The sequence below is a fragment of the Rhineura floridana genome, chromosome 21, assembly GCF_030035675.1.
Source record: "Rhineura floridana isolate rRhiFlo1 chromosome 21, rRhiFlo1.hap2, whole genome shotgun sequence".
In the NCBI taxonomy this organism is placed as follows: Eukaryota; Metazoa; Chordata; class Lepidosauria; order Squamata; family Rhineuridae; genus Rhineura; species Rhineura floridana.
Genome location: NC_084500.1, coordinates 18,456,828 through 18,481,434, shown reverse-complemented (window position 1 = coordinate 18,481,434; position 24,607 = coordinate 18,456,828). Strand labels below are relative to the sequence as shown.

The following is a 24,607-nucleotide window of genomic DNA, read 5'->3' as shown; positions in this document are numbered from 1 at the left end:
CAAGTTCACAGAGTGTTAAGCAATCAACAAAACTGTGTGTTCTCCTCCACTGTCGGAGGCAGCCTGTCTCTGGGTGCTGGAGAGTTGCAAGTGGGAAGAGTTGCTGTTGCGCTCAGATCCTCCTTGCAGGCTTCCCTTTGGGGCATCTGGTTGGTTGTTGTGGGAGCAGGAGACTGGACTAGCCGGGACCCTCTTTGGCCTGATCCAGCAGCTGGGCTTTGCGGTAGAGTGTGAGGACTTTGCTGAAAAAGCTTTGCCCCAGAGGTGGGTTTTGAGTAGAGATTTGAAGGCCTTAGAGGGAGAGGGAGAGGGAGATGTCCTAGGCAGCCGCCTCAGGCATTCAGGGCAGCAAGAACAAAGTTGCTTGAGGGGATGCCTCTGAGTATCGGTTAATGGGACCCTCAAGGAGGAGGAGAGCGCCTTTGCCCTCACGCCCTTCTTGCAGGCCCCTTGGTGGCATCTCATTGGCCACTGTGAGAACAGAATGTTGGATTTGGCCCTGATCCACCAGAGCTCTTCTGATGTTCCAGGTGAGGAGGTTTGTGAAACAGGATGAGAATGCTATCCCTCCATCCACACCAGGCTGTTGCTGTGCCACTGATTAGTTATGCTGGCATGTATGAGAATCATAGAAACTAGTGGTTTTGATGGGCTAATTGGCAGAGATGTTTTGAGGCCCACCATACTTGATCTATGCATGACAGGAAGTCATCTCTCAGTGGTGTAAGCCAGATAAAGGTGGCCGGGGGTGGGTGGGGGAGTTACAAGAGAGAGACTCCTGTTCTTAAAACAAATAATGCAAGTAAACTAAACAACATGCAGCACTCTTCCTTTTGCATTGAGTTGTCCAATTTACGTGCATTATTCAGAACTTAATGCTGGGGTTTTTTGGGGGGGAGCTGCTTTTTTGTTACAGAATTTGGGCTTTGTACAAATGTGGCAGTAGGATGCAGGGTGGGTTAGATAAGGGCAAGCATTCCTGATGGCTGTTTATGGAGACACAAATTTAAGTGTGCCAGATGTTCCACATACATTATATACAAGACTTGTGTTTTGTTCATGTAATTCTGCGCATGCTCTGAGTTAGAGATCTGGCGTGCAATTGAGCATGATGAGAACCTCTTAATTTTTATTTTAAAAGGCAAGTTTCTAACCCTCAAGATATATAAACATGGATGAATCGTCTTGGTAGATCAGACAAGTGCATCTCCTCTAGCTCTCACTCACACCATTATCAGAGGGCAAGCCTCCCCTCTTCTATACAGACTGAACAGGAAAAGACTGAAGCAATACAAGAGACTATTGTAAAAAATCCTGAGTGGTACAGCATCTGCTTTGTATTCAAAAGATCCCAGGTTCAATCTCCGCATAGAGTTGGGTATGTCCCGTTCGAAACCTTGGAGAGCTGCTGCCAGCCAGTGTAAACCAGGGTTGGGCAGAAGGTAGATCTGGTATAGTTCTGAGTGGTTTGAAGTAGATAGAAAAGAACTCCCGACTCCCAGTTGTTTCACAACAGTAACAAAATGACTCTCCCTACCCTCAAGTTGTCACGTTGAAATGAAAAAAACCTTCCAGGGGAGGAGAGTAGATATTTGTGTGGAAGGACTGTGAGCTCTGTCAAGCTTTAGTACTAAAAACAGATGCCGGGGCTCAGAATTCTAGTTCCATGCATAAGTCTTTTGGACTGGGCTCCATAGTTGTTTGATGTCATGGTTCAAGTTTAAAAGCTACAACAACAACCCAAAGTAGATCCCTATGAGCATGAAGTCTGCCCACCCTTGTCGTAGACTAGATTTGAGCTGGATGGACCAGTGATCTGACATTGTGTAAGGCTGCTTCCTATGTAAACTAAACAACAGCATTGTACAGTTCTCCAAGAAGGATGTGTGGCTTTCCAGTGCTCTCCCTCTCCTGCTCAGGCTCAGTCTTCATGGACATGCTCATGCAACTTGGTTCACTTCATAAAACAAAATTGTTAATTCACTTGATAGTTGCAGGCTCTTAAGCTCAGCGAGGTAACTGAGAGTGTGCAAAATTGGAAGCAGATGTGGAAGACTGAATAATCAGTCTTCCCGAGGGGGCGGGGTGGAGTTAGTGGATGCAATGTATGACGTCCACCAAAAGAACTTGCTTATTTTAATCTGGAGGCAAATGAAAGTTTTGCACCAAGGTGGCACAAGATGAAGCAGCCACTGCACTTCCTGGAACAAGCTTGGCAAGAAAGCTTAGACTTTGCAAGTATACCCAATTTGAACCTATGCTGTTTACCCCCCAAATAGTCTCCCTATCAGTTGTGTAACTCTGTGCTCCCAAACCCTCATTCTCATTAGACACCTCTTAGACTCCCTGTATGCTCTGGGATTTTCCTGCAGCTCCACATCATGCAAGGAAAAGGCAAATGCTGCAGACTCTGAAAATGCTGATTCCCAACATACTTCATCAGTGGAAATTACTCAACAGTTCAGATATGAAAACGAGGAAAAACAAAACCATCCATTTCTGCATTGTGGGGGCAATATGCAATGGTAGCCCTACTCAGAATAGGCCCACTGAAATCAATGGAGTTAAGCAACTTAATGTGCCTACTCTGTGACTACCATATTATACTCTGTTACTCCAATGTAGACAGATATTAAATGGATGAAAGCATATTAACTTAAAAAAAACTTTTAAAATGACACGTGCAGCGGGCCTTGCTCAGAATTGGAGTTGCAGTGCAAGGGAGTGCTGTTCTTAAGTAGTTTGGCCCAATAGTTGAAGGGATGTGAAATCAATTGCTTTCTACCAGGGCTGTGGAGTTGGAAGCAATTTTGGGTGGAGTCAGAGTCGGTAGAAGTGTACTGACTCCAACTTCAAAATAAAATTAATATTTTAATAGTAATATTAATATTAATTTATTAATATTAATACATTAATATACATTTGCCATTTATAAAGGAGTCAGAGTCAGACAGTAGAAAAATTAATATACATTTGCCATTTATGAAGGAGTCGGAGTCAGACAGTAGAAAAATAGAGGAGTCGGAGTAGAGGGTTTGACATACCAACTCCACAGCCCTGCTTTCTACTCTAAGCTTGGCTTAGTGTTGCCCAATTCTAGTCATCAAAACGTGCAAGATGTTAAATACAATGTTGACAAATGCTATCATACCAGAGACAGAATCTGTGACCAGTTTTCAGTAAAAACCTTTGAGATTGCATCTCTCCTTTCTCCAAACACATTCTAAAATAGCAGTTTTTTCAATTGCTTTGCCAGGTTTCCCTCCAGAGAGTTTTCTCTGATCTGGCATTGTGCTCAGTTCCCCGTGTTTAGCCCAGAGTTCCTCAACCTGGTGCCTTCCAGATGATGTTGGAGAGTACAGCTCCCATCATCCCTGGGCCATGCTGGCTGGGGCTGATAGGAGTTGGGAGCCCAGCAACATCTGCAGCCATCAGGGATCAATGACTGATCAAACTGCAGGTGTTGGGTGTGCCAAACTGGAAGAACGCTCCAATATATGAAAAATTCTTGGCCAGGAAGAACCCCGAAACAGACCCCTTGAACGTATGAAGCTGCCTAACGCCATGGCAAGACATACTTGTCCATCTAGCAGCAAGACTCAGTATTGCCTCCTCTGACTGGCAGCAGCTCTCTAGGGGTCTACAGTAGACAGAGGATATTTTCCATCACCTGTTCCCTGACCCCTTTGTAACAGGAGGTGCCGGGAATTGAACCAGGGATCTTCTGCATGCAAAGCATAGCCTTGGACAATCATCTTCCCAATTTGGCATCAAATTATGCATCAGCAATGTCACCACAGGACAGAAAAGGTCATTCATCCAGGTGTTTTTATTCACACGCTTCATAGCACCAGGTAGTTGTAGAGACAGTATTCAAATAAAACACAGCAAAAAATTTTTTAAAGAAAAAACCCATTTCACTCAGGAACTGGGTGCTCTCGAACTCAGCCTTTGCAGCCATTTGTTGGTTCTGCTGAACCTCATTGGGATTGGTGGGCTGGGGAAAAGAAGATCTCATAGGCTTTTATTCAAGTTTCCGGTGTTTCAAGGCTAAAGGCTGTTGAATTCACATCTCAGTTGGAAAAGACAGACAGATGGAAGATCACGGACAGGAAACATTGCTCTTTGAGATGGTATCCTTTGCTTGACAAGCAAACAGCCAAGCAGCTCAAAACCGCAACTGACAAGCAATTCATCTCTGTTGGGTGGTCGTTGTGGTACACAATCCCACCCCCCACAAGTGCTCATCTCACCACCGTCCTCGGCCTATCTTTTCTACACAAGGTTTGCTTGAAAGAATCACTGCTGACGTTTTAAAATGAGTACATTAATAAAAGAATTTAAAAGAATTTAAAAAACGCAAGGAGGATCATACTACAATGAAAAGCACGTATCAACGCAAGGTTGCAGAGTAGACCCGTCCACAGAAAAGCACTATTTTCTCTGAAGATCTGCAACATACCACTTTTCAACACTGGCACCTCAAGTGGGAGTTTGGCCACAGGGCTGCTTGGCTTTGGCTCTGGGCTCTCCAGATACTCCCATCTTCGCTTCCAGGTTGACCAGAAGGAGGCAGCAGCGAGCCCTTCACCCCCCCTCCGGTCACACACACACATATAACAGTTCACTTGGCAAGAGCCCCCATGGGGTCCCATGCAGGCAGCATGACCGGCTCCTGGTGCATCACGGCCAAGACGTCCTCTGGCACATACTTCTTGTCCACCACCAATTCGTAGACATACTCAGAGAACCAGTCGTCAGTCATGATAAGGTAACCTGGAGGAGAGGCCAGGGCAAGGTCTGTTAAAAGAGGCTCAGCTTAAGAGCGCCTACTGCAGCAATCTGCTCTGCAGGACCCCAGGGCTGCATCGACAACAAAAGGACAGCTGCTCCTGACTGCCCCCTCCCCCACATCTGGTACATGGAGGTAGACTGCTTCTGAACATGACAGACCCATCAATCGTAACAGCTAGGGAGGCCTTGGGTTGAACAGTCAAATTTAAGCCCTTTTCCCTTGCTTCAGTGGGACCAGCGAGTTTTGCACTTGCAGTTTCAATTGTGCTTAGGGCATGAAGGAGATAGACAAGACAAGCTGACAAGTCCAACTTGCCATCCTACATCAAGTTCCTCCCAGAACAAGTTTCCATCTTTCCCCGACTTAAAAAAACGCCACAAGACAAAAACCTACAAGGAGCATGCATGGTTTCATTTGGGTCTTGTATCTGTTTTCGGAAACAGAACCCAGGAGCTTCCAAAAACACAGTTTTATAACCCTGAGGTTTGTGGAAATTCCTGAGTGACTGAGGGAGCGCCCTTCAGGCCTTCTGCAGCAGTGTTGCCTCTGCAGTGTGAATCCTCATCTTTTTTTGAACAAAGAAAGCAAAAAGAGAAGAGGCAGACAGTGGGAAGAGGCCAAAGCACCATCTGCCTGCAAGGGCAGGTCAGAATTTCTGGCCTTCCCTTTTAACAACATGATCATAGTGCTAAGGTGGCAGACACCGAGAGGAACCTGGGGAAGAGGGTGGGGTGGGAACATGCCATGAGACCTGGACCCAAAGCGCCCTAGCGCCCTAGAAAAGGATTAAGTGTTTCCTCCATAACTCATCACCCTCCAGACTAAGCCCACAAGTCTAATCTCGCCTGTGTTGTTTCAGGCAATCCTCTATCAACCCTCTTCAAGGGCTGACGTTGGGCTTGTTATTTTAATCCTTCCCCGCCTAAGCCAGGCTTTGGTGCCAAATGTAACATCCTCATTCCTCTCCTCTTCCTTAAACAAGGGGCCTGCCAGACCACTGCTTGGTCTTCCCAGTGGTGTGTGCAGTCACAGCCCCCGCGCTCTCCCAAGAGGGCAACCGTCCCCAAATCCTTGCCATGGGCCGTGATGGCATTGAGGCAAGGGCTAGAGGTCTGCCCCAGAGAATTTGGCATGGGAGGGCTGCGAGGAGCAGGTGACATGACTTGGACCAACCCCTTAGAAAACCAACAAATCAGAGGCTGGTGCGTCCTGGCACCTGACATCAGGAGTCCCCAAACCTTTTTGGGCTTGAGAGCTCATTTGGAAATTAAGGAAGTGTTGTGGGGACTGCAAAATACCTCTGTCAAAGAAGAAAAGCTGGCAATACTCAGAATCCCCCCAAAAAACATAGGCAACACACCTACACATGCCCCAAGACAAATAAAATACAGATTAAAAAGCAGGCGACCCTCCCCCCAAAACAGGCATTCCCCCATCCCAACAAGGCCCCAAAACATTTTAGTGGGCACCAAGAGGAGTATCTGAAGGTGCCGTGGTGCCCATAGGCACCACATTGGAGACCCCAGCTTTACACCTTTGAGCCAGGGTGAGATTTGTCTTGGGGCTTCCTGAGCAGCAACAGACTTGCTAGGTGGCGTCTTCAGCAAGCCACGGTCCTTTTACGCCTCAGCCCACCCAGCTGTGCCACAGAAATAGCATTACTGCTGCTGCTGCTCTAGGTTATAGGCATGTGATGAGGATCATGAAGGCAAGGGGCCTGAACTCATCCAAACCCTGTGCTCAGAATGCATTTAGAGTATACCTAAGACACGCCATACAAATGGCTCTGCAATGGCATGACAGAAGGCACATTTCAAGCCACATATTGGGTAGCCTCTACTCTGTGAGCCTGGGGCTTTGAAGGCCTGGGGCAAATCGCTCTCATCACGTCCAGTTTCCTTCTCACCCCCTCCCCAGAGTAGGCAGGGCGGACAGACAGTCTAAAACATTTTGCCTGCTTCGTAAATGGAAAAGGGAAGCAGTAACAAGGACTGGCAATTGCCAGGGGAGAGACAGCTTTGCGTGGCGTGCGAGGTCTGAGCTCCCTGATCTGCTTGGGGGCCAAAGGTGTGGCACTAACAGGTAATGCACCTTCAGATCCCATTCATAAAAAATAGGCTCTGCCTCCGAGCCATGGGCAAGACTGAACATATAACACCAAGGCGCTGAGAAGCTCAGGAAATGAACTTGATGCCTGGCTGCCCTGCAAGGAGGCTGGAGAAGGTAAACTTTGAGGAATGCCTATAATCTGGCTAGCTTTTGCAGTGTTATTTTTAAACTTTGAAAGCTCAAAATGGTTTGCACTTGTCTTTTGTGGTTGATGGCAGGGGTGGATGTTCTTTTTTCTTTCTGGTGGTGTGTGAGTGTTTTTTTAAACTGCTGGAGCAACTCTGGTTTTTAGCATGCTCATAAAACCAGACGGGTAAACTAAGGGCTAAAAATAGTTGGTGTGCTGACCTTGAGGCAGCTTTGTGGTTTTTTTTGGGGGGGGAGGCCCACCTGCAACCTGGCTCATTGATACAGTCCTGCCTGCTCTCCTGTTCTTGAAAAAAGCCCTTATTACGCAAACAGAAGCTCTCCTCTCAATGGGAGACATTCGTATAGACACATTGGCACCCCATGGCCTGAACCTGGAGGACGGTACCAGCACTACTTCGCTTCTGCCAAGGAAGCCCCTCTGAGCATTCCATCCTCAAAGCTCTATAACTGCCACCTTGGTAACAGCATGTGTATGTTGGCAGCTGATGAAGGCGGAAGCCGAAACATTTTGGTATTATAATAAAAACCTCTGTTTTGTTAATCACAATTGCGTGCATATATATATGCACGTAAGCACGGAGCAAACAAGTCCTGTGGCAATCCCCAAAGCAACCTCGGAGAGGAAGAGGCAAAGGCACCGTCTGCAGCTGGAATTTAAGACTGGAAAGGGCCTGCTTTTCCCTCAGCGACCGAAGTGCTTCCTGTCAGTTACCCAGGGAAGCTCCCTTCTACCGAGTCAGGCCCTCGGACTGCACAGCCCAGTCCTGCCTAGACCTGGGGTGGGGAACCTGCGGTCCTCCAGGTGCTGCCTGAGTTGCAACTCCTACCCCCCCCAATCATTGGCCCTGCTGGCCGCAGGGACTGATGGGAATTGTAGTCCAACAGCATCTGGGGGAAGTGTCCCCATCATAAGAACATAAAATAGAGCCCAGCCGGATCAGACCAAAGCCCATCTAGTGCAGCATCCCGTTCTCACAGTGGCCAACCAGATGCCTATGCTACACGCTGACAGGCAGCAGCTGTGCAGGGTTTCAAGGCAGGACCTTTCTGGAGATTGACCAAGGGACCATCTGTGTGAAAAGCGGCTGCTCTGTCCCTGAGCTAGGGTTTCTCCCCAACGTATAACAGGTCAAACCATTGACGCATTTTGCCAAATATTTCCTACACAAACTGGCAGCAGCTCTCCGGGGCTTCAGGCAGGCGGTCTTTCCCAGCCATACCTGAAGATGCCATTGGGGATTGAACAGGGGACCTTCCGCATGCAAAGCAGGGGCTCTGCCACTGAGCTACAGCCCTTCGCCTAAAGATAAATAAAGGTTCCAGTCCTCATTGTGCTGAATAAAGGGTTGGCTTATATATGAACATAGGAGCTGCCTTCTACTGAGTCAGCCCATTGGCCCATCTAGCTCAGTGTTGCCCACACTGACTGGCAGCGGCTCTCTAGGGTTTCAGACAAGGGTCTTTCCCAGCCCCACCTGGAGACGCTGTAGGAGATTGGAGCTGGGGCCTTCCGCAGGTGCTCTGCCACTACAGCACTTCCTAAAGGATCATGTCATTTCAGCCACCCTCGTGATCGGCTTGTAAGAGGCCAGTAGCAATATCTGTGTGTCTCAGATGGGAAGGGGGGAAGCTAAGAGACTGAAGGAGCAAGGTGAGCACAGGACTGGGCTGGGGACTTCCTGACTCATAGCCTGTGGTTGAGGTCTGTCAAAAGGGCCTGGCGCTTCACAATGACTTTGGGCACGTAATTAGTAGTGCAAGGGTTTAAGGGCCCTGCCTGCCGGGTCTTCCATCAACACGTGAGGGAAGGGGCAAATAATTGTGATTTGCCACCCTGGGCTCCTACTGGGAGAAATCAAATAATAAATAAATTAATTAAAGAGGTACTCAGCATTGACTCTGCTAGACAAACGGGCTGCTTGTTGTCATCTCAATGGCAAAGGTTTCCCCTCCAAAGACCGTTTTAAGAAAGGCTAATGAACTTTTCCACACAAAATGAGATTACATCAGGAGCTTAAATAACACAGCCCACTCAGTGCACTCTCTCAGCAATAAACCCCATGCAGGAATTCTCTAATCTCTGCCTTATGACCCTGGAGTAATAAAAAGGAGGGAAACACACACACACACCAGCTCAGTGTCCATGGCTGGCTGTGGCAAAGAGCGGCAGAGAGAGGTCTAGGAGCCTCCTTCATTGCTCTCATCACAAACCCAGAAAGTTCAGCATTAGCTGGCCGGAAAGAAACCTTGACCTGGAACGGCCAGAGTAGAATTCACCCAAACCAGACACCACCTAGGTCCCTGGCCAGCTGATCAGGATTTTACCACTGCAGAGAGGCGGGCCCAGCTACTTAGGCTTGAAGCACCAAACTGGCCCAAATTCATGGCCCAGAATTATGCATGCTACCTCCATGTAGAAAGGATCCTGTAGGTCATCTAGTCCAGCCCTCTACTCACACTGCCCCCCCCATCAGACAAGCTAAAAGAAAAGAGGCCAGCTCTGCCTCCCCACCTTCTTTGCAGCCCCACTTCCAGCATCTACATAAACAACACTGTTACCTTTATTCCCACGGTCTTCACCCCATGAGTTCTCCACGCGCCATTTCTCAAAGCAATCCTCCTGGTCTTCCTAGAAAGAGAAATGCAGGGGCACAATGAGGAAATCCCTATGGAAAGCTTCCACCACCATCTGCAAGGTAGATTTATACATGCTTGTGGATGAAGCACCCCCGAAAGAGAAATTAAGTGCCCCAGACGGAGTCGACACCGGCCCTTTCGTTTTAGAAAGCATTTAAAAGCTTCGTTCTCTTGCTCCTTCAGTCATCCCAAATGCTACAAGAACAGTATCCGGACTGTGCAAGGAGTTCTATGGCATGGAAAATATCACAGGGTTATCTAGATGTGTACTTTTATTATGCACGTATGTCTTTAAAATTCTTATCTATATTTGATAATTTTATTACGACTATTTGTTTTTAAAGACACTTTCAGCTCAAGCTGCACTCAGGTCCACCCTGGGCAGCTGGAATGGGTGTGTGGCAGGAACCTTTGAAGGTCAGTCTGGAATTACTTCCAAGCACTCAAAACTTGATCAAGCAACATTCAGCTTAGTTTTGAATGCTGCCAAGGATTAAACGTCCCTCTCGGGAAAAGAAAATTACATTGCAATTGTAGTAAAAAACTGTTTGCACAACAGGTATTTAAAAAAAAAAGCCACCATGATTTAATACCTGCCGTTAGCCTAAAGAAGCTTTTAGCGAGAGTTGTAAATCTGTCAACTGTTTACAAAAACAGCCAGGAGGCATTGTGGTTTTTAATCTTGCCTTCCCGCCGTTTAACGGTTTGGATTTTTGAAGATGAGGAACCACCAAATTTTTAGATAAATCCACTAGCTAGCAAACCCAAGTGTGGCAGAGCCAACCGAGTAATTCTGTTGCTGTCTTTTCAGTTCTTTTACTAATTTTTAATTGATGTTATGCTTGTTTCCCCCCCTTTTTCTTACAATGGTAAAACTGTAAAACACAGTAAATTTAAAAAGCTTTGGAAAACTGTATACCTAAAATACACAAGATATAACGTAGGTAAGATTGTTGTGGTGACAAATGATAAGTACTGGTGCAGGGATCCGTACCTAGCAGCCTGGTCTCCTTGGAGGAAGGGCAGGTGCCTCTGGGAAGGGCCTGGCATGGAGGAGGCCAGTGGTAGCAGCACATCCTCCTTATCAACATAATCCAGATTGTCATCCTCATCGTAAAAGAAGAGTCCTCTTTGTCAACATGCCACTTTAGGATGGGGAAGCCCTGTGGCCCTCCAGATGCTGCTGGCCACCTGTCCTCATTCCCTGATGACAGGGCTACACTGGCTACCAAGGCTGAGGGGTGCCGGGAGTCCAACCATGCCCTGAAGATCCCACGGGCTTCCCCATCCCTGCCTCTATGAAGAGGCATTCCTAGAAGAAGAGGGAATGCCTCTTCTAAGTAGAAGCATCCCTTCATCTCTCCCATGCAATACGGAATGCTAAATTTTCAGAGCAGGGATGAGGAACCTCTGGTGCTTCTCCAGATGTTGATCGACTACAGTCCCCATCATCCCTGACCGCTGGCCAAGCTGGCTGGGGCTAATGGGTGATGGTGGAGTCCAACAACTTTGGGAGGGCCACAGGTCCCCTTGCCACTCCTCTGAATGGGTCTGGTGCGCACTTATGGTCTGAGATCACCATATGTGGGGGAGAGGACTGAGCCCCCACCCGCGCCCCCTGCCACTAACCTTCTCACTGAAGGCAGTGATGACCATGGCATGGGTCATCAAGGAATCCCCAAAGATCAGCCGCTCGCCTTTGTTCAAGTTCTTGAGAGACACCCCGAACACCAGCTTGTAATTAAATCTACAAACAGCCCGCAGGAAAAGATATATTAAGTATGGGAGTTCAGGCATACTGCCTTTGCGAGTAATCTTAAATCGCAGAGTAACGCACTTGTTTAACTGTATACATGAGCATTTAATTCGAGGCACAGCAGGAGTAAACACAGGAGGGGGAGCTTGGGATTTGCAGCACAGGGTGCTCTGAGCTTGGAGACAAACCAAGGAACCAGAGGCAAAGCAAGGTTTCAGGTTGGAGCACACCACAATCCCCAGGGGAAAAGCACGCAGGGTCATGAGCTGATGGCCACCCCACCCCCTGACACTTACATATTCATGTCATTGATGCCCAGCTTGCCGTTGAAGTACTTCCCAACATCGCAGCCGAACCACACTGCCTAGGGAGAGAAGGAGCGACTGACAGTCAGGATCCTTCAAGTTAAAACAAGCAAGCGTGGGAAGAGACTGAACCAGGGAGACTGGAAAAAGCAGGGGCCAAACCTCTCCGTCTCGAATGGAAGCCGCTGCCATTTTCTTCAGGAGCTCAATGGGCTGGTTGTTGTAAAGGGTCTTCCTCCCACCAACCATGTTACCCAGGTACTCCACTGTGTACAGCTGGTTGTATTGGTTCTGGGGTCGAGGGTCATTGACCAGGCAAACCTGTTAAGTCACAAAAAGGCCAGGTTAATGTCAAGGTGGTCACTCCACTGAGCTCTGCTGGACCCAAACCAGAACTGCATGAACTGCCTCCAGCAGTGGCTGGCAAAACTGCCACCGGGTAGCCCACAAGCAAGGCATGGATGGAGACGGCCTTTTCCTGTTTGTCCTCAGCAGACGGCATTCAGAGGTAGGCTGCCACTGAACATGGGAGGTTCCATTTTAGCCATCATGGGCTAACATTAAAACCTATGCTCCACGAATCCATCGAGCCCTTTTAAAAGCTGCTCATGCTAAGTGTTGTGGTAGCACCTTGTAGCAATGAGTTCCACACGTTATTTCCATATTGGGAGCAGAACACATTCAGAGTCTGCCTCACTTGAGTGCTGAAGACACTGCTCATAACTGGCATCTCCAAGACAGCGCTCCTCAGAGATATTTCAGGATGTTACAAGCAACACAAGGCCACTGCTTCAGCTGCATACAACATCGCAGCATAAAGCTCTCCTGTGTACCAAAACATCCCCATCCTCCTCCCTGCCAAGTTCTGCAAGGGCAATGCCAAGATTAAGGAGAAACAGGAAGCTCACAGGCAGCGCTGCCAGTCGCTGGACTGGAGGGAAGTAAAAAAGGCAGGCAGGTGGGAGCTGGCTGAGGGCAGGCTGAGGGTGGTGGGGCAGTGGCCCCCCGTTTGCCCTAATGGACCACCCTTCCCTAGAAGGAAGGCTGGCAATGATGCGAGGAATGCCGTCTTGCAACAGCGAACCTAATTTATGCTTAGTGAGGAATTCCACCTTCAAAATCTGGTACATACCAGGCCTGTCAGGGCTAGCAGATGTGGCGCCGCTCATACTGGATCGGTCTTGTTTTTTGAGGCTCTGGGTCACAATCTTATCACTGTTTGGTCAAGAAATGCTTGCTTCTCCCCCCTTCCCCCCCAGGATATCTAGGAGTTGGAAATTTGACAGACCTGCTGACTGGAAAGAGCACAGGATTTTAGCTGCAATGTAATGTGAGGGGTTGTGGGATTCACTGTGAAAGGTGAATATGGCAGCGACAGACTGGGACGGGTCCAGGAGACCAATTCTACAAGGACGGGTTCAAGCACCTGAACTAGTTAACCCCAGAGGGGGCAAAACTGTGGGGGGGGAGGGTATTGACTGTCTCTACGTATCTAAAAAGGATCATGCGGAGGCCAATGATTGTTTATAGGCTGCCTTTGTCTACTGCATCACCCAACCTTGCTCTCCATGTCAAAGACTGGCTTGACGTGCTCATTGTAGAACTGCAAGGGCGAGACCGGCCCGATCTTGTGGTAGCCCTTCTCCTTATCATAGAACTCCCAGCAGAACGTGTCCGGAGGGCTTCCCAGGCAGATGGTCGCTATTCTGAACACCTGGAGAGGGACAGCACAAGAATGGACGGTAGAACCCAGTTGTCTTCCTTCAAACCGGTCACAGGTAGTCAATTCTCAGGACTTTCACAAACTGCCAATTTGTTTGCTTGCTTATCACATTTGTGCTTTGAAAGCACTCAAGCTTTTAAGATAGCAGCATGCAAGCTAAGCAACATGACACCAGAGGAAAAAGGAACAGAGTGGGAAGAGGAAAAGTAAATTCAGCTACCAGGTTCTTTCATTCTGTCCCCTAATAAAGTCATGTAATAGCCAGGTGAAACAGCCACTAGTTGATGGAGACAATTCTGGGAGAGGAAGAGCCAGACAGCACTTGGCCTCAGCCAGACCAACGGAGTGGGCCTTACTGTCTCACCTCTCCTGTGTGGCAGCCCAGCAGTTCCCAGGGTTTAATTAACGGGAACACCGCAGAGCACTGTAGTGCCTTGGACAGCAGCAAAAATGGCATACATTGTTCTTTGCTGCCCTCTAGAGCAGAGATTTTGCACCAGCACCTGGTCAGCACGGCTCCAAGGTTTCCCAGAAACATAATAAAAGACAATTGACTCCAGTGAGAAAAATTACAGCCGGACATACTTCCTCTGCCTTTGCTCTTTTCATCTTCTGTTGTAGATGAAAAAAGAAGAAGAGTGTGGCTATGTATATAAAGGATAAAAATATCCAGCTTTTTTAGTGATTACATTTTCCCCTCCAAAATGTGAGGAACAGAACCAAAGTGCTGGATGGGGCTGATAGGAAATGTAGGATAGGAAAACACCTGGAGGCTGGTCCAAGCTGTGTTCAGTGATGTTTTTGCCTGGAGAGAAAATTTGAACCCCCCCCCCAGTAGATAAGTAGCTTCCTCCCAGGCAGGGTTCAAAAAAAGGGAATGACACTGCCTCATGTCAGGAACACAGTGATGCAGCTGAAACAAAAAGCGTGATCTTTTACACAATTTTGAGGTGGAGAACACATTTGCCACCCACAGCTGCATACCAGCCACCACCAAAAGTGTGAAACACAGAAGGGGATACATGTAAAATGCAAGCTGTTTACAAAATGCATAAAGAGGTGGTTCAATTTCTCAACCTGTTACTAGCAGTGCTTTTTTTGTCTTTGTTTTAATAGCCAGGCTTCTATTTATCCATGCCAAGACTTATGGCAGGAAACTAAGGAGCACCTGGGAAGCATTGCAACTGGAGCACCCAGGCCAGAACAGTGGGTGGCATTCAACTAAGTCCTACTTAAAGTAGACCCAGTGAAATGAATGAACCCTAACTTAGTTATGCCCATTAACTTTAATGCATCTACTCTGCCCCAAAGAGAAAATTCTCTTTCACCCGGCTGCCACATTTGCATCCGCCAAGGGCAGCTGACCTCCTCTATCATGGTGTCCATTGCTGCAGACAACTCGTCCTTGCTGCCTCCAGTCTCTACCATATTTCGCAGTCGGAGGCAATACTCTCGCATCTGTTTGGGGGAAAAAAGGAAAAAGCAAGTAATTTTCAGAGTCTCAGAATGGCTAAATACCAACCTCTGTGGCATCTTATTATTTATTTAATTTAATTTCTATACCGCCCAAAGCCAAAAGGCTCTCTGGGCGGTGTACATAAAACAGCAGCATAAAATACAAAACATAGAAATAAATAGCAAACTCAACAGAACAAATAATTAAGTAGCATTAAAATACAATAAAATACAATTAAAGTGTAATTAAAATGCCTGGGAGTATCGACACTCATGTTCAGGATATTGGAGCGGATAATGTGCATCGTGGCTGGACACATAATGGACACGTTAACAGACTGGAAAGAGAATGCTCAGGCCACAAATTTGTACCTTTGCACCTAACACCATGTCAGCATCTGAAAGGGCAGCCTACAGAAAAGCAGACTTCCCTGGTCACCTGAGGCACAGAACCGTGATCCTCAAGCAGAGCCCCCACTACTCTTTCTTTGTGGGGTGATGTCTGTGTGTTCAAGAGCCAAAGTCAACTCTTAACAGCTTCAATAGTCTTTACAAACACCAACTCGTCTGTTTGCATATGGCGAGTACAACGTTCTCTGCAGGCGACCAGGTGGGAAAGCTCCTGTAACATCTCTCTTTCAGATCATCACTAAGGTATATAACTTAACTGTCTGTACACAAAAGCCAACTAGACATTTGAATGGGGCTTGTTAATTTTTGTGGGCTTATTTTCAAGTCTGGCCTTAAGTTTCCTAACTGGTGGATAAATCATTATATATTTGCAAGATTGTAGTTAACCACACCCAGAGGTCCATATCTATCTAACATATCTCTGTTTCAGAAGTTTTTAGAGAAGCCAACACTCTTAACATACACACAAAGTACTTCAGTTACCTTGTGGTTCAGAATGTCATTCATCCGTCTGGAGGCCTCGGTTGTGTGTGATTCAGGGAAAAGCTTCTTGGGAACAACGCCATATTTTTCTAGAAAGAAACAAGCTTCAGTTACTGACCAGAATTGATGGGCCAAGAGGAAGGGCCGTTCTGCCTTCTGCACACTCTGTCTGCTGTGCAAGATAAGCAAAGCACCGCGTTTCTTGGCACAATGAAACAGTTTCCATGCAGCCTTCCTCTCTGCCCACATCCTGGGCGCAGGACGACCTTCACACCTGCTGTGCATGCAGAAGGTTCCTGCTGCAGCCCTCCGCATCTCCAGTTAAAAGGTGCTGGTAGCAGGGGATGGCCCTGAATGAGAGCTTGGAGCGCCACTGCCTGAAAAACTAGACAGTACTTATCTACAGGGATGAATGGCTTAACTCCACATCAGGTGGCTTCATATGCCCAATTCATACACTTTTTAAAAACAAAACGTAAAATAGTACCACGATCTTGTGGGGATGTCAGTCAAAAAGGACGCTTGCTCTGTCTTAAAAGGTATCTGAGTAGGACTCCTTTGCAAATGAGACCCCCAGAGGGGCAATAACCAGCTCCAAGGCGGCTAAGATCTGTCACATCAGGACTTGCCGTCCCTGAGCTATGCCTTTAAACCAACTGAAGATGCACTGGCAGCCTTTAGGCAAGTCCTGAATTAATTACACTAGCGCGCAATGGACAGAGCTGTCCCTAAAGGGCCTTTTCATAGAAAGAAATGTGGTTTGGTTCATGCAACCCCCAGAGTGGCCAGATGAGTAGGGTTTCTGAAAAAGGATCCCTGCATCATATGGCAAAAGGACTCCATCAGGGCAGTAGCTCAGTGGCAGAGCCTTTGCTTTGCATGCCGCCAGCTCCTATGTTCAATCCCCAATTGGCCTCTCCAGGTAGTGCTGGGAAAAACCTCTGCCTGAAACCCTTGAGCGCCACTGCCTGTCTGTGTAGACAACAGGCAGATGAACCAATGGTCTGACTCATTAGAAGGCAGCTTCCAATGCCCCTAAAATCCTGCAAGTTCTGGTTCCTAAAACTCTTCAACTTATCACCAATGCACCTCAACAGCTTTAACAGTTCCAGCCCCACCCATGGAATTCTGAAATCTCAACTCGTTTCCTGGTCTTGGCTGAGCAGTCACAACTGCTTAAGATGCTGGACCCTCTATCCTACCACCCACATAGACTGAAAAAGTGTCTTGGCTCAGCTCCTCTTACCAATAAGGTTCACGAGCATGTCCCACTGTCCGCCATCATTGCAGGGATTGGAAAGCAGGAACTGCACCAGCCTCCCCTCAACGGGCTCCTTCTTCTGAGCTGTTTCCACAAGCGCATGCAAGAAGTAATAACAGCGCTCAATCTGGAAGTAACAAGGTCAGAATGCAGTTAGGAACTGCTGAGGTCCATTGAGCCCCGGGCAGACTTCAACCAAACCCACCACATCTTAACCTTCAGACCTTCTACGGGTAAGAGGGCCTGCTTAGTGGTGGCATCTTGCTTATTTATTTATTGGATCTATTATCCACCCTTCACCATAAGGTCCCAGAGCAGGCAACGATAACAGAATTTTAAAATAAATTAGAACTAAAATATAATACAACCTAGTAATACAATTTATATCAAATATATGAATATATATCTAGTGTCAAAGGTCAGAATAAAGAGATGTGTCTTCAGCATGTGATGAAAGGTGTACAGTGGGGACACCAGATGTACCTCTGTGGGGAGGGAAATCCAAAATTAGGACTTAAGCAGCCAAAACCTCTGAGGGTGAGTGCACGGCCTACACCTACATTGCATCCCTGCTTAGAGATACGAGTTGAATGGCCAGGCTGCTGCATTTTCCTTAAACCAGGGCCAAGGAACATCTGTGGCTCTCCAGGTGGTACTGCACTTGAACTCCCATTAGCCCTGACCATTTGGGGCTTCTGCACACAGCACCTCTGAAAACCAGTGTGGCAAAGTGGTTAGTATTGGACTAGGATCTGGGAGACCCAGCCTCAAATCCCACTCAGCCATGAACCTTACTGAGGTGACCTTGGGCCAGCCACCGTCTCTCAGCCTCACCTACTTCACAGGGTGGTTGTGCAGATAAGGTGCAAAGGTGGGAGGATGACGTATGCCACCTTGGGCTCCTTGGAGGAAAAGGTGGGATATGAATACAATAACATAAGATAAAAAATACCTTGTCCCAGAAGAAGAGGTACGACTGGCTGAACTCAAATTCCTCAATGTTGAACTTCTTCATGAAAGGAAGGCGCATCACGTTCAGGCAGGAGAAGATCCAGCAGCGCCCTACGGGGCAGAGGAGACAGGCATTGCAAAGGGTTTGAACCCAGCGGGGATGCATACCATTTCCAGAGTAATAATGAAGCCAAGGGAAAGGAAAGCTCTTAAGGGAGCCTAGATCAAAACGCTGGCTTGTTCAGGAGTCATGGCTAGTGGGAACAGCTTCGACCTCGCAAGAGCTGTGACCAACACCGAGAAGGGGAGAGCTAAGTTTGCATCTCCATCGTTTGGGGAGAAGAAGACCCAGAGGTAACCGCTGCTTGAGGGAGATCACAGTTACTTACCCGAGTTCTTCTGATTGGTGACAGGCTTGCCTTCAGCAGGTATGGCATGCTGGAAAACCTGCTGTGTGTCTTGCACCACTGCCCGCCCCAGGCACACCTCCAGTGGGTCTATGCAGGTGGCAACATTCTGGGCCAACAAGTACCGGGGCTCAGCTTTCAACGCTTGGGCAAAAGCTGCCGTTTTTTTCAGGCTCAACCCTGTAGACGAAACAGGACAGCATTTCAGGGACTCTTCAGAATGTCAGCACCAGAGGGCACGGTCTGGGGTAAACAGAGCAGGGATGGAGCCACGAAGGATGCTGGAAGCGATGCTGGCCAGTCGCAGATGTCTTGAGGCTTGCCTGCTGCTGCTTATAATGAGGGAAAGGCCCTCTGCATATTCCCAGAGGCACTTATTACAAAAGTCGTTGAAGTTTTCCCCCCCCCATTTCAGCATTCTTTCAACATATGGCGTTACTGTGTTCATCTGGAAATACGCAAATTTTTAATTTTTAAATACTCTGCTTTTATAGTCTTATGATTGTGTGGCTATTTTCATTGTGCTAATTTTACTTAAAGGATTTATGAACCACTTAGAGCTCTCTAATTAGTGCACAATAAAATTGTAGATGAAACACAGCTAGAAAAACTCCAGAACCTGAAAGCAAATATACATAAAACCATTGTCATTAAAACACAGATAAAAATCAGTAACACTTTTATAACAAATACACACTTTTTGTAAGCTCTTTTGTGTGTTTCTAAACAAAAAAGAGAGTAGATTATAATGATGATAATTTAAATAATATAAACAAGCTTTCTTAAAACAGGTCCTGAGGCTGCACGCTGTCCCAAAGCAACAATTCCCTGTCCAATGTCCCCCCGCTCCAGAAAAAAACCTTCCTTTTTCTCAGAGAAATAACAGAGGATAGATGGATACATTGGTATTATATGTGGTTTGAAAATGGGATGGGTAAACATTCCTATTCATGGATGTCCACAGAAATTTTGCCAGGCCAGGGTTTGGAGAAGCAAAATTCTGGAGGAAGGGAACAGGCTAGTTTCTATGTATACAAAAGCACCTGTACATTTTGCTTCATATCTCAGTTCCTACAAATTCTAGAAAGTTTAAGCTGGGACTCCAAGCAATAGGGTCCATCCTGGGAGGGGGCGGGAACTGCCACCAGCAGACACCCATATCCTATCCTTAATGGTAGACAGCAAAAACAACTTTATATGAAACGTATTCTAATACTATGTAAATCCCTCTGCCTTTACACCTCTGTAAGGGTGTAAGCTGTTACCACTCCTATAATTACACACACACCCCGATCACAAGGCCTTGCTTGATGCCAAAGACACGTCTCCTGCAAATGCCTCACCCAAGCACAACTAATTGCAGCCTGCTAGGCTTGTTGATCTTGGATAGCTGCTTATCTTTAAATAAAAATATCTTACAAAACATTGATGAAACTTAGAAAATAGCCACTGTTTCCCAAAGGCAAAAGGAGGTGAAACCTGCCTTTTAGTTTTATTTTAACATATTTCTTTCCCACCATTTGTCATAGGAAGATAGGAAGTTGCCTTACACTGAGTCAGACCACTGGTCCATCTAGCTCAGTGTTGTCTACACTGACTGGCAGCAGCTCTCCAGGATTTCAGGCGTGGAGGGCCATTCCCAGCTCTACCTGGAGATGCCGGGGTTTGAACGTGGGACTTTCTGCATGCAAGGCAAATGCACTGTCAATGAGCTACAGCCTGTGTCTAAGAATACAGACCCAAAAAATGCAGGTTACGGATAAAAACACACAGTCAACATGATGTATCTGTGGATGGAGTATAGGACAAAGGGCCTCTTCAACAGCCATGCCCAGATTATGGAACAGCCTGGCTCCCTCATTGCTTCCTCTTAAACCAGCCTTCTAAATAAGCCCCCCAAAGTTACCAGCTGACAAGGTTTCACTAGCCCGATAAGAGGCTAAGTAGCTTGCATTTGTATGCTAGCCCCATACAGGAGGGGGAAGCCCCACCTTCCACAGGTAGCATGCTAGCAAAAAGGAAAACAAAAAGATCGACTTCTACCAGGCAGGAGGAATGGATCGATCACGTCATCTGTTTTCCATTAGCCAGCCTGCCTGCTACTCACCGGCATGGAATTCCTGCTTGCCTGTGGCTACCAGGTGACTCATAAGGCACTTTTATGAAGGTAGTAAACACAGTCTTGTTTCACCAGGCAACTTTTCAGTTGTAGCCTACAGGATTAATGGCTTGATTGCTTTTTTATTACTGCTGTCATTTTTTGACTTGCAAGGCCGCTTACCATGAAAACATCAAAAACCATTCTCCGCAATGCAAATTGGATTATTAATAAATCCAGCAATCTTGAACATACTTGTTTTGTAAATGGTGGAAGCATAAAACCATTTTAAAGGGGGGTAACCTACAAAAAGCTGCTTGAAATAATACCATCTCCTATTTGCTACCGTCAATTTTGCATGTTCTTTATTTGAAATTGTTTTATTGGGAGGGGGTGTTGCGCCTTCAGTTGGCATTGGGGGGGGTGGTGAGATATATCATAAATAAATCCAATGAACCAACGTAAGTACAAAAGAGAAACTCAGTCCTCATAGGTACTCTTGCGTCTGACCAGAAAACCCTCCTAAGCCTATAAATCTGGTGCTGGTGAAAGAAAGGAACTCTGATATGCTCAGGGACATAACTGTACAAGGGTAAAGGGGGATTTTATGGCTGGAAATAGGTGACAGCGCTGACCCTCACAAGTGAGCCCCGGGCCCCAGTAACTTCCTGCTCCAGATCTGGGAGTAGCGAAGGAGAAGCCCTTCTGCATATGCTTAAAGGCACACTGCATCTGCAAATTATTACATCATCTAGGGTAGGGAGGGTGCTGTCGGTTAAAATAGGTTCAGCCCGGGCCCCCCATATCGCAGTGGTATTAGAAAAGGCCACCTGCACATTCTCAGAGGCATGCTATCATTAACCATCACCATTGTGCGCATCCGAGGGCTTAGCAGGGAAGAAAAGTGGGGCACCTGTATTGCTTCGAATAGGTTTGGGGGTGGAAATGTGATCATGAGAACCCTTTCCCTCAACCCCACTAATCTGGCGATGGGGAGGGGAAGGAACTCTGCACACACTCTGAGACACGCTCCTCGGTGATAAGCCTGTCCTTAGGAATCTGCTAGGGTTTGAGGGTGCGGGATGTCTTAAGACCGGAAAGAGGTGCTGGGGCTGAACCCCGGCAGGTGGGCCCCAGTTTCAGCAGCTCAGCCCACCCCCCAGCAGCCGCCCATCCCCATGGCAACGCCACCCCCGGCCTCTGCCCCATCGGCCTCTGCGGTTCCCATGGCAACGCACCTGGGACGCTCATCGCGGGTCACAGCAACAGGATCCACTACGGGAAGGGGGGGGGAGAGAAAGTGCCGGGCACCGGCGCCAGAAGCAGCTCTTAAATAGCCTCGGAAGTAGGAAGTCGGGCCCACGACGGGGCGCGGCAAGGGACAAGCCTCCTTCGCTATTCCCGTCTTGCTTGCTTCTAGAGGGGAGGAGGGGGATTTCGGAGGGCTCGCCCCTTAAAGGAGCCGCTCGGATTTTTCACTGTCACTTGGGAGTTCACTTTCAGATTTATTTATATAAATCATTTTTGAAATCCCGCTTTTCAGCCAAAACCTGATATAGGTTGTTGCTGTTGTTATTTATTAAATTTATGTCTCGCCCTTCCTCTTAGAAGGAACCCAGGGCAAAACACTAAAAACACTCTTACGGCTGCAATCCAACACACACTTAGCTAGGAGTAAATTCCATTGAACCTAACGGAGCTTGCTTCTGAGTAGACGTGTTGGATTGCAGTCTACAACATCTTAAAAACAAAAGGACTTAAAACATTTTAAAGCAAAGCATCTTTAAAAACACATTAAAACATTTTTTTAAAATCTCCCCAAAAAAGCTTTAAAAACATTTAAAAAGTAATTCCAACGCAGATGGAGAGAAAATGCCAAAATTATGTTGCTGTTTAGATTTATAATATTTACTAGATTTGTGTACCCTTTCATTAATAAGCCATCTCCAGGTCGCCTAAGGGAAAGACTCCTTGTCTTGAAGCCCTGGAGAGCCACTCTGTGGTGGTGTCCCCAACACTTTTTCAACGTGTCCACATGGCCCAAAGAGAGGAGCAAGTCCATTCTGGGCAATCTCCCCTAGTGGTTTCATGTAGATGATGTTATGCTTGATCTCCAAGGGTCAAGTATTCCTATATATACTGTGGCTTTTTCCTTTGGTCACTGGAGGCTCTTGTCACTTTTAAGAGATACGGTTTATTCACCCATATATACAGGTGGAGCATAACTGGAAGCTCTCCAGTATTATTCGACTGTAATCTACGGGGTCTGCCAGTGACAGAGAATTTTTATCATTACATTTACATCCTACTTTACCTCCAAGTGCATGATTCTCCTGCCTCCATTTTAACCTCATAACAACTCTGTGAGGTAGGTTAGGCTGAGAGACGTTGACTGGCCCAAAGTCACCTCAGTGAGCTTCATGGCTGAATGGGGGATTTGAACCTAGGTCTCCCAGACCCTAGCATGACACTCTAGCCACTACGCCATCCTAGCTCTCTTCCAGAGATCCCTCTGTACGACTCCGCGGGTCTCAGTCCGAACTCAGTCTAAAACCCTGCAACTTCTTCAAAAGCATCCTGATGGCATCATTCCCCTCAGGGAGGGGCGTCTGGGGAAAGGGAAGCCCCTTTTCCAGGATACACTGGCTGTTTCTTTGAGTTATGGAAAGGCTGCCATTCAGGGCTGTCCTAGCAAAAGGCAATCTGCCATGCTAAGCTTGTATCGCCACCAGTTTGACCCACTTTCCCAGGCTGTTTTTTTTACAACTAGTGGTTTGGGGGGGTGTTTGGTGGCATTAGTGGGATCCTTGAGATCCACACCAACCATTCTCCACCTCCACGCACACAGATCATCTCCAACCTTGGCTACCTCACTGCTTTCCTCTGACTTCAGATCATTTATGAATATCTGCTTTGTTCCACCCTTTATGATTCACTGAGGATTTTATTCTCTCTTCCTGACTCAGTTTGTTTATGACTGATGGGACAGGAGGAAGGAAGGCAGGGAAGGGTGCTGCAAGGCCTCCAAGGAACTTCTTCAAAAAGAAGCGGTGTGTAGGCAGGCGTGCACACACACGCAAATCAAAGGACAGAGATGACCAAGCAGTTGGGCTAGCAGCAGCACTGGCTCAACAGGCTAAGCTTGTTTTTGTTTTTCCCAGGAAACGTTTCTTGTCCTGATTGGAGCTTATGTAGTTTTGAGCAGAGCCTTTGCTAGAGCTGGCAGCAGCCAAGCAGAATTCTTGTCAGCCCTGGCACCCAGACCTCCTGGTGCCTCTTGTAGGACTTCTCCACCTAATAGCCCAGCATGGAGTCACTCTTTGTTCATGAGGTACCTACGCCTACTAGTTATACACATGCCTCTGGTTGGTGTCAGGTGGCCCAAATTTGGGGCAACAAGACTGTAGCAACCCTGAAAAAGAGCCGAGGCTGAAATGCTGCCAACCTCCCCCCTCACTGTTTTGGCTCATCCCGTGCTTTAAGAGCAGCCTGATGCATTCAAAATGGGGGCAACTTCTTTCCATTGCTCATGACAGGGAAAAGGTACCTACCGCTCAGTCCTGTGCACATGTACTCTGCAGTAATCAAGACTTATCTCCAGCTGAGCGTGCACAGGATTGCAAGGGTGGGAAACAGATGCACTGTAACATTTTATTGCAGGTCTCACTTGCATTCTGTGTTCCAAAATCTGTTTAACAGATTGTTTCCCCCACCCCATGGCGTTGCCAGTTCATGTCTTGGATGCTACATGCTGAGGGTATTTTGCATGCCTGCTGAAGACTGTGCCACTCATTCCTCTCTCCAGTGCTGCAAACGTACCTTGTATCAGTACAATGAATCATCACATTTATTGGCCAGGTGTGCGTGAGTCAGAAAATCAGTCCCTGGTTCTGGATCAGGTAGCCAAAGAGGGGCGGGGGGTTGTTTTGCTTTTGCCAGAACCATGTTAAGAAAATGGGCAATTTTCTTCTGATGTGACCATTACTTTTTGTGCAGGGGAAAACAGAATGGGTGACAGGGTCCTGAGGCTGCAGGATTTCTTTGAATAGCCATAGCGCAGCCTTTG

General features: G+C 47.3%; 1 protein-coding gene across 1 annotated transcript; it reads right to left on the bottom strand.

The window, feature by feature from the left end:
- Positions 1 to 3,810: 3,810 nt before the first annotated feature.
- On the bottom strand, positions 3,811 to 21,900 carry BLMH (bleomycin hydrolase). Its single transcript, XM_061604968.1, has 12 exons — positions 21,780 to 21,900; positions 18,426 to 18,623; positions 18,038 to 18,147; positions 17,071 to 17,212; positions 15,825 to 15,913; positions 14,841 to 14,933; positions 13,311 to 13,466; positions 11,915 to 12,073; positions 11,744 to 11,811; positions 11,321 to 11,438; positions 9,614 to 9,683; positions 3,811 to 4,776 (listed from the first exon to the last, which is right to left on the bottom strand). Exons 1-12 carry the CDS (start codon positions 21,790 to 21,792, stop codon positions 4,625 to 4,627), a joined length of 1,368 nt encoding a protein of 455 aa, XP_061460952.1. The 5' UTR covers positions 21,793 to 21,900; the 3' UTR covers positions 3,811 to 4,624.
- Between the last annotated feature and the right edge of the window lie 2,707 nt (positions 21,901 to 24,607).

What these genes read in the sequence shown, in the direction of transcription:
- BLMH (XM_061604968.1), bottom strand. An exon ending in CATGCTCGTGAACCTTATTG is followed by an intron (nt 15,914 to 17,070) that starts GTAAGAGGAGCT and finishes GTTTCTTTCTAG; the next exon opens with AAAAATATGGCGTTGTTCCC. An exon ending in TGAAGACCGTGGGAATAAAG is followed by an intron (nt 4,777 to 9,613) that starts GTAACAGTGTTG and finishes CCTCTCCTCCAG; the next exon opens with GTTACCTTATCATGACTGAC.